The 9555-nt window shown below is 39.9% G+C and overlaps 2 protein-coding genes across 3 annotated transcripts in view; one reads left to right on the plus strand and one right to left on the minus strand.

Annotated features, from left to right (window-relative positions):
- TSR1 (TSR1 ribosome maturation factor) overlaps nucleotides 1-1937 on the plus strand; it is a 10066-nt gene extending 8129 nt beyond the window's left edge. The window contains exons 13-15 of one of the 2 annotated variants that reach the window (XM_007454199.1): nucleotides 160-300; nucleotides 406-480; nucleotides 606-1937. In XM_007454199.1, coding sequence (XP_007454261.1) covers nucleotides 160-300; nucleotides 406-480; nucleotides 606-784 — 395 coding nt within the window. In that variant the 3' untranslated portion in view covers nucleotides 785-1937. The remainder of the gene's footprint in view (nucleotides 1-159; nucleotides 301-405; nucleotides 481-605) is intronic. The other variant, XM_007454198.1, reaches the window with a different exon arrangement.
- Nucleotides 1082-9555, minus strand: part of SRR (serine racemase) — a 15370-nt gene continuing 6896 nt past the window's right edge. Inside the window, exons 2-8 of the mRNA XM_007454197.1 lie at nucleotides 6173-6344; nucleotides 4598-4724; nucleotides 4309-4412; nucleotides 2696-2815; nucleotides 2488-2562; nucleotides 1673-1882; nucleotides 1082-1344 (exon numbers count right to left, since the gene is read on the minus strand). Of these exons, the coding sequence (XP_007454259.1) occupies nucleotides 1147-1344; nucleotides 1673-1882; nucleotides 2488-2562; nucleotides 2696-2815; nucleotides 4309-4412; nucleotides 4598-4724; nucleotides 6173-6344 (1006 nt within the window). The 3' untranslated portion in view covers nucleotides 1082-1146. The remainder of the gene's footprint in view (nucleotides 1345-1672; nucleotides 1883-2487; nucleotides 2563-2695; nucleotides 2816-4308; nucleotides 4413-4597; nucleotides 4725-6172; nucleotides 6345-9555) is intronic.

Below are 9555 nucleotides of genomic sequence, written 5' to 3' on the forward strand. Positions count from 1 at the left end.
ATATCACTTAGTGATCTTTGCCATGAACCCAGGAGGGGCAGGCAGCATAGTACATCCCTATTTTGTTTCCCTAAGATCTCGCATAGGTCTTTAAATGGACTGGACAATAAATGAAGGCTTTGACCTATGGACTCCTGCTGCCCTGCTTTTGCCCCTTAGGAATGCACAGCCTCATTGCCACAGGCTATCTATTGTCAGTGGATCCAGACAGAATGGTCATCAAGAGAGTTGTTCTGAGTGGTCATCCTTTCAAAATTTTTACTAAGATGGCAGTGGTGCGTTACATGTTCTTCAACAGAGGTAGGTGCAACAGATGGGATCCAATTACCTTTGTGGGATGAAGGTTGGATTTAATATATTATGGATAAATGTTTCATCTTGGTCTTCTGTGTGTTCGATTCTAAGAGGATGTGCTGTGGTTTAAACCGGTGGAACTGAGAACAAAGTGGGGCCGTAGGGGACACATCAAGGAGCCTTTAGGTAAGAGAATGTGGGATTTGGGATCTTGTCTAGATTTCCCCAGTGCTACTAAATGACTGTTGGGTTAGACCACTGCTTTAAAATTTCCGATTGAATTTGACCAACTCATGCTGTTTTCTTTGTAGGTACTCATGGCCACATGAAGTGCAGTTTTGATGGGAAGCTAAAATCTCAGGACACAGTACTGATGAACCTCTATAAAAGAGTTTTCCCCAAATGGACTTATGATCCATATGTACCAGAACCAGTACCTTGGGTGAAAAGTGAGATTTCTTCAACAGTGCCTGAAATGGACATGGAATAATGGATTCAGTGGGATTCTGTCTCATTGCTACTAGTTAGCACTCTAGGGTTGGGAGCCTGTAGGTTGTGATGGGGCAGTTTATGTTTTCTACTTAAGCCTACTTAAGGTCTGCTGCTCCTTTTAGCAGAAGACTTTTCTTGGCCTTGACAAGGTATCTCAGTTAAGTATGGATGTTTTTCTATTGCAACTTAGTCCAAAAAAACTATTAAAACTTACTGAAATATACATCCTCCATTAGGATTTTGAAAGCTCTTTAAGAGGGGAAGATAGGAAGTTGACAATGACCAGGAGACAAAATTTCCAAGTGTCTAGACACTGAATCCCTTTTCTTCCTTTTGCACATATTAAACAGAAACAGATTGCTAAAGAGCTGGCTTTTCAGCCTGCTTCACCCAAGTTAGGGAAGTTAAGTCTACATTTCCACCACTGAGCACAACACAGATGTTCTTTACTTCTGCGGAAACTGTTTGAAAATGCTGAGACAGCACAGCGGCCACTCCAACACCAGCTGTAGGTTCAATAAGCAATTTCATCCTCTCCCACACCAGCTGGGTTGCATACTGTTGGTATAGAAAGGAGTAAGAGTTAGTGAAATGGGAAAAGGGGAAAGAGCCTAGTTGGTTGGCCTTTATAGTTAAAGGCCAGATGGGGATATAATATGCCTCGTCTGAATTTTCCTATTGCTATATGTTTGTGCTTGCCAATGAAGGGCAGGGCTTTTTTCATTCCAACTCTGCTTCTACGGTCTTAATACATCTAGGGCACCCTCCTATGTGTCATGAAATCACCTAGTTGAGTCCCTAGTGGGTGAGTTGCTACTTAAAACAGGAGGGTTTTTTGCCTAGTTGCTCCATTCTTTTGTTATTTCCTTTCCTCTTGGGGCCTCACCTTAATTTCATCCTCTGTGACAGTGAAGACGTCATCCACGAGGTCCCTTATGATAGGCCAGGTGTTTAAGCCAATGCTGGATCTGACACCATCTGCTATGGTTTCTGGAGGATAGGGATTGGGGGTCAGTTCCCCTTTCAGTTTGGACTGGCAGCAGTCATTTGCATTCAAAGGGTCAGCAGCATATACCTTGACACTAGGTCTCAGAGCCTAGGAAGAGGAATATTAGATAGCTTACAACTAGCCACAGCATTTTGCCTGCATGCTTGCAGTAAAATGATTAGTACAGTTAACATATTTCTGCCCAAGAGGCTTTCTTTTAATCGATGTAATGGAAATAAGGCCTTTAAGCACTTGAAATTGTTTTCCACTCTGGCCTTGGTTGCCTAGACCACAGCTGGTTCTGCTGGTAACTTGGGAAAAGAGTAGCCACTGATTTGGATAGTAGGTTGGTGAGATGGAACTCAGAGGACTGTGAGGGTGCCACTCATTGTAATGGCTTTTGTGCTGTAAAGTTTTCATTAAGGAAAGGGTGGTGAGGAACTTCCCTGGCGGTCCAGTGGTTAAGACTCCGCGTTTCCACTGCAGGGGGCACAGGTTCAGTCACTGGGAACTAGGATTCCGCATGCCGCGCGGCCAAAAAAAAGAAAAAAGGGTAGTGATGAAGAGAAGGGCCTTCTATCTCAAGTGCCAAGGGATGATGAGAAGGAATGGCAATTTGGGGGAATGCTGAGCAAGTATTCACAGTGTACTATGATGTAAAATAAACTCTTCTATGCCTGAAGTGGGGAGTCCTCCAGAAGCTGTTTTCTTACCTTAACTGTAATTGCTATTCCAGCAACCATTCCTCCTCCTCCTACAGGTACCACCAGTGCATCTACCAAGGGAACCTTTAATGAAAAGAATATAAAGTATAAATAGGTCTATTAATAACCAGTTTTATATGTATATATAAAACAATTGGTTCTACGGCCAAACAGCATTACCAGTAAGTGGCTAAACAAGAACTAACTAAGCTTTTACCTGGTTTAGGACTTCCATGGCAATTGTCCCTTGCCCAGCTATCACTGCAGGCTCCTGGTTGGGATGTACCATGATGCCTTCTGTTTCTTCCACAATTCTTCTTGTAACATTTTCTCTGGACTGAAAGAGTACATTAATTTAGCTTACTTTATTTGTATTTAATAGAGTTCCCAACAAGTTAGATTCAGTCATTTAACACTTTATTTGCCATCTACTTTTTTCAGAATTTGTTTTGGCACTGGGGATATAACCGAACAAAACAGTCCCTGCACTCAGTGGAGTTATGTTCTAATATGGTGAGGAGGGGTGGAATATAAGTAAATATATGGTATGTCTAAATGCTTCAGAGAAAAATGAATTTATTTTATATAGGGTGCTCGGGAAGGGCCACTGGTAAAGTGACATTTTAATAGATTTGAACAAGTCCTGTGTACCTCCAGAACATTCCAAGGAAAGAGTAACAGCAAGTACAGAGACTATAGAGAGGAGTGCTTGGCTTTCTGAGAAACCAAGTGTAGCTTGTGTGGCGTGTTTGGAGGAGAGTAATAGTGGGGGATGAAGTCAGAAAAATAGGAATGGGCCAGTTCATCCGGGCCATAGATGATTGCAAGAACTTTGGTTTCCACTGTGTATGAGATGGGGAACCACTGGAGGATTCTGGGCTGACAGACACATTCTGACTTACCAAATGGATAGCTCTGGTTGCTCTTTTGGAAACAAGACTTGTGGGGCAAGGGTGGAAGCAGAGACCAATTAGGAGGCTACTGAATCTAGGTGAGGACTGACATTGGTTTGAATCAGGGTGGTGAAGGTAGAGGCTGTTAGAAGTAGTTGGATTAGGCTTTTCTTGTGGCGCAGTGGTTAAGAATCCACCTGCCAATGCAGGTGACACGGGTTCGAGCCCTGGTCTGGGAAGATCCCACATGCTGCAGAGCAACTAAGCCAGTGCACCAAAACTACTGAGCCTGCCCTCTGGGGCCTGTGAGCCACAACTACTGAAGCCCACGCGCCTAGAGCCTGTGCTCTGCGACAAGAGAAGCCACCGCAATGAGAAGCCCGTGAACCGCAACAAAGAGTAGCCCCCACTCACGGCAACTAGAGAAAGCCCGCGCGCAGCAACGAAGACCCGACTCAGCCAAAAATAAATTAATGAATTAAAAAAAAAAAGGTGGATTACGGAAATATTTTGAAAGTAGGACTAACATTTGGATGTGGGGTATCAGAGTTATCAAAGATAACTCCATGTTTTGAGGATAATGAAGGATAAAAGTTGCCATTTACTGAGATGGGGAAGACTGGAGGTGGAACAGTATTAAGATGAGGAGTTTGGTTTTAGACAGTAAGGTTGAGATGCCTATTAAGGCACCCAAGTGGGAATGTACAAGTCCTGGTTAAGAGCAAAGTTCAGGGCTGGAGTTAGAGTGTAGGTGATGTTTTAAACTATGAGACTAATGAGATCATCTGAGTGAGTGTAGGTAGAGAAAAGGTCGTGCGTGCCAACACTTAGAGAAACAACAAAGGAGACAGAAGCTGCAGCCAGTAAGGTAGGAAGAGAAGTTTCATTTTACTATGAAAGCTGTTAAGGTGGTACTGAACATTGCTCTCTTCCTTACCTCGTCGCTTTGTTCACTGTATACTATAGAGGCTCCATAGCCTTGTATCGCCAATTTTTTACAGTTGGGAGCTGTTTCAGGCACTACAATATAAGCAGGAATCCCTGGAGGGAGAAGCATGTTTCGTTAGTACAAATCAGAAATTAGGATAGAAATTTATGTTCAGTTTGCTTGTAATCAGGGACTTGGAAATTTATTCCCTCAGCTATCACCAACCTCACTGAAAGTTAAGGCTGCTTTTCCAGTCCTCTCTGATGAACCTACCCAGTACCCTGGGAAATTAAAGTACCTTGCAATTTGGCAGCATAGGAGAGAGCCTGGCCATGGTTTCCACTGCTGTGAGTAACAACAGCTTTGGGCTTCTCTTCTGAAGTGGCAGAAATCAAGCCTCTGATTGCATTAAGGGCACCACGAATCTGGGAAAGAGGAATGGTGAATTAATATATTTGATTAAAAATTCTTTTCAAAAAACCAAGGAGCTTTTTAACATTTTTCTCTTCCAATACTGCACATCCACTCCATGACTAAATCTTACTGAGTCTATCTCATAAATATCTCATGTTCATCTTGGCCACTACCTTGGTGAGGCCTCATTTCTCAACTTGGTATCACCAAATCTCAGCTGATCCTGCCTCAAGGATTATTCTCATCTAATAGTTCCACTAGATTAGGAAAGTGAGCTTTTAAAAAACAAACGTTACCTTTTTCATTGATTGCCTATTTTTGTAAGAAAAGTACAAATCCCTTACAAGCTGCAGCCTTTCTAAACATATCTACCTCTACCGTTGTAGCCATCCTAAATTGCCTCTAGTCTCCATCCTACCAGGTTAGCTCACAACTCTGTACCTCTTGGCATGCTGATGCCTCTACCTGTAGTTCTTTCCCTCCACTCCCTAATCCGGCTAAGAGTACTCATCCTATAAAACTTGGATCAAACACCACCTGGTTCAACCTCCTTGTTCTCCCAGGCAAAATTAGGTACTTCATTCGTTTCCATGGCCCTTGTTTGTAACTCTTTTAAGACACTTGTCATCAACCTATTTTATCTTCCCCTGCAAGTATGGATATGGGGCAAGGCCTAGTGTACATATACCTAGTATAGTTGGTGAAAATAAGTGCTTGATGTGTGATGAATGAAAAATAAACCATGGCAAAAGCAAAGGGCAAAAGAGAATGGAGAAGTTTTTGTTTGTTTAAAATAAAAGTTCTCAGTTAATGGGTATGGAAAAAGGTAAATTCCTGAAATCCTAAAGCTACCACTTAATGGGTACTAATAATACCTGTTAGGCACAGTGCAAAATGCAGCTTTTCAGATTTTTACCTGAATGGATCTTAAAGTTCAACTAACGGTCAGAGAATTCTGGTAACAAATCAGCACAGAAATCTATCTGTATGCATAGGAGAGGCACTGACGTATTTTGTAGAAAAAGGTCCTGTTATATGAGGGTTGAGCTAGGGTTAGATTGTTTATATTCATAATAAGGTATAAACAAATAGTAAGTTGACAAAGTGAATGCTTAGACTTGGCTATATACAGGGTGATCACACGTGTCCAGGTTGATGACTGTGGTCTCGGCTTAATCGTTAGAAGTTCCCCCTTTTCATTCTCAAACATGTCCTAGTTTGGATAGTAAATTATATGTAAATTATATGATCAGCTTAATTATACGGAATTTTGAGATTGTGTAAAAGTGGCTCTTGTCAATGCCATGATGCTAAGTAACCAGGACTTGAGCAAAGGAAAATTTCTACAACACTTCCTTTAGCTGTAAAAAGATATTAATTGTACCTACCTCACTGGGTGGTCAAGAGAATCAAAGTGGCTTGAAAAGAAACATGATACACTATCAAAAGGGATTGTTACCTTAAAAGATCCAGTTTTCTGGAAGAGTTCACATTTGAAGAAAAGATTGCGCCCTGTTACTTGATTCAAAATGGAGCTTGTTAGCACTGGTGTGAGGTGGATAAAATCTCGAATGTTGATATGTGCTTTTTCAACATCAGCAAAGGAGATGCAGTACTGATCACACATGGTTCTGAAACCCAGGAATAAGAGAGGGGTCAAAGCAAGCCTAGACAATGTGTTTAAAGAAGATTTTGAAAATGCATAACACAGACCCATGGAATGTACACCACCAAGAGTGAACCATAATGTAAACTATGGACTTTGGTGCTAATGGCATGTCGATGTAGGTTCAGCTGTAACAAATATACCACTCTGGTGGGGGATGCTGATAATGGGGGAGGCTATACATGTGTGGGGGCCAGGAGTATATGGCAAAATTCTGTTCCCATCAATTTTGCTGTGAACCTTAAACTAAAACAAACAAACAAAAAACCCAAAAAACAACCAAACAAAAATCTTAAGGAAAAAAAAAAAGAAAATGCATAACATAGGAAAATAGACTCAGGGTCTGTGGTGTTAATGTGGGGACTGTCTCCATTACTGGGGTCCAGAATCTCTGCATAAGGGAACTTCTCTTGAAGCTGAGTTTCTTGGTGTATAAGTTTGCTTTGTTGAAACCTCATAGGAGATAACTGGTGATGATTATTGAAGGCTTAAAACTGAGCCCTCGCCCTACCATCCATCTCTTGGCACTGCCACTGGTCTCTACATTTTCATGACTATGAAGCTTGAATAAACTGGGTTCAAAATCTGCTACAAATTTTTATTTAAAAAAAATATTTCACAATTTACCAAGAGGAAAAATTGCCTACAATCCTACCATCTTAATAAATTATGTTCACTATGTTTCCTTCTGTTTTTTCAATATACATATATGACAGTTAAAGCATAAATAACATTTTTACTCCTTTTCCATTTGGCTCATTCCTCAAAGTTTTCATAATTATAATTTTCAGTAACTGTATTATGCTTCCACTTTTTACTATTTTTACTGTAATGTTTAAACATGAAGTTTCTCTTTATTTTTCCTTATTAACAAAGGTAACATATGTTCAACAGAAAAACAATTTAATCTGCTTTCGTCTCCAAAGACAATTGCTACCGAAGCTCTGTTGTCTCTCTTTCCAGGCCTACATATATATGCAGACAAAACTTTTTTGACAGGTTTGTTAACTTGCTTTTTTCAGACAATATATCTATTGCTTATCAATAGATATATTTATGTGACTTTTTATTTTATTTGATGTGGAACATTTTTTAAAGTCTTTATTGAATTTGTTATAATATTGCTTCTGTTTTTTATGTTTTGTTTTTTTTGGCCACAAGGCATGTGGTATCTTAGCTCCCCGACCAGGGATTGAACCCGCATCCCCTGCATTGGAAGGCACAGTCTTAACCATTGGACTGCCAGGGAAATCACTATGTGATTTCTAGTGAAATGACTTACTAGAACTTCTTTTTACAAAAATACCATAGTTTTAGATAACTCTGTTGCTGAACATTTAGATTTCCTTTTTTTTTTTTTTGGCTATGATAAATAATGATGTAATGAACAGCCTTGTTGCAAGATCACTGTTTATCTCTATACATGCTTTGAGTAGATTCCACCAGTGGTATTTTACATTAAAAGGCATACACACTTCTAAGGCTTTTGATACCACTGCCAAACTGATCTCCAGAAGAGTTATAGATCATAACAATTTATACTCCAACAGCACTTCCTAAGGAATGACTATTTTCCTTCACCCTTACTGTATCATTTTTATCTGTCAATTTAATGAAGTATGTCTAGTAGTTTACATTTCTTTAATTACTAGTGACTGAACTTTTTTTTTATTTTATTGAAGCAAGGTTGATTTACAATGTTAATTTCTGCTGTACAGCAAAGTGATTCAGTTAGACATATACATATCTTCTTTTTCATATACTTTTCCATTATGGTTTATCACAGGATATTTAGCATAGTTCTCTGTGCTGTAGGACCTTGTTTATTTATTTTTATATTTTTTTATTTTTTTGCGGTACGCGGGCCTCTCACTGCCGTGGCCTCTCCCATTGCGGAGCACAGGCTCCGGACGCGCAGGCTCAGCGGCCATGGCTCACGGGCCCAGCCGCTCCGCGGCATGTGGGATCTTCCCGGACCGGGGCACGAACAAATGTTGTCTGTTAGATAAATTAAGAAAAATAAGTTTTTATTTTATCTTTATTCATTCTCCAATAATCTTTTTAAATGTAGATCTGAGTTTCTGACCTACATTATTTTTCCTTCTCTCTGAAGAATTTTTGACATTTCTTTCAAGACTGGTCTCCTGGCAACAAATTCCTTCAATTTTTGTCTGTCTGGGAAAGTCCTTATTTCTCCTTCACTTTTTTTTTTTTTGCGGTACCCGGGCCTCTCACTGTTGCGGCCCCTCCCGTTGCGGAGCACAGGCTCCGGACGCGCAGGCTCAGTGGCCATGGCTCACGGGCCTAGCCGCTCCGCGGCATGTGAGATCTTCCCAGGCCGGGGCACGAACCTGTGTCCCCTGCATCGGCAGGCGGACTCCCAACCACTGCGCCACCAGGGAAGCCCCAAGATAAGGCATTTTTAAAATTAGATTTTTAAACTGCTTACTGATGATGTATATGAAAGCTAATAATTTTTGTATATTTATCATGTAATAGGATACTTTACCAGATTATCTTGTTAGATCTAATAGTTTTACAGTTTATTCTCTAAACAATCATGCTATCTGCAAATAAAGATAATTTGTCTTTACCTTAAAAATGTACCTCTCCTAACTTTTTCAATGACTTCATAGTTACTGGTTTATATGGATTTGCCAATCTCCTCCTGAATTAATTTCAGTAATTTTTTTTTGTAAAATCACTTAATTTAAAATTTATTAGTATAAAGCTGTACATATTAATATTTCTAAGTATTTTTCATATCTGTGGTATTCATTCATTCAACAAATTTGAGCACCTTCTGTGTCAGATACTGTTTGATCTGGGGGTATAGTATTAGAAAAGTAGACTTGTTCCTCCTCTCAAAGATTACAATGTATTGGAGAGGTGTCTAACAAATAATCCAATTAAATATGTATTTACAAACATTGATGTGTTAACTTAGGGAAGTGTATTATGATAGGATACTATAGTGGGAGGCCTTATTTAGATCAGTGAAGGAGGTCAATGAAGACCCTCTATGTAGAACTGAATTTTTATTATTTTGTGAATAATTAGGTTTTTTTTCTTGAGAAGTAAAATTAAATTATGACCTAAAAGATGAATGGGCAGAGTAGTGGGGAAAGTGTTTCAGGTAGAGGCAATATTATGTGCAGGCTTTAAGGAGGGAAAGA

The sequence above is a fragment of the Lipotes vexillifer genome, unplaced genomic scaffold (genome assembly GCF_000442215.2).
Source record: "Lipotes vexillifer unplaced genomic scaffold, Lipotes_vexillifer_v1.1 scaffold680, whole genome shotgun sequence".
NCBI lineage: Eukaryota > Metazoa > Chordata > Mammalia > Artiodactyla > Lipotidae > Lipotes > Lipotes vexillifer.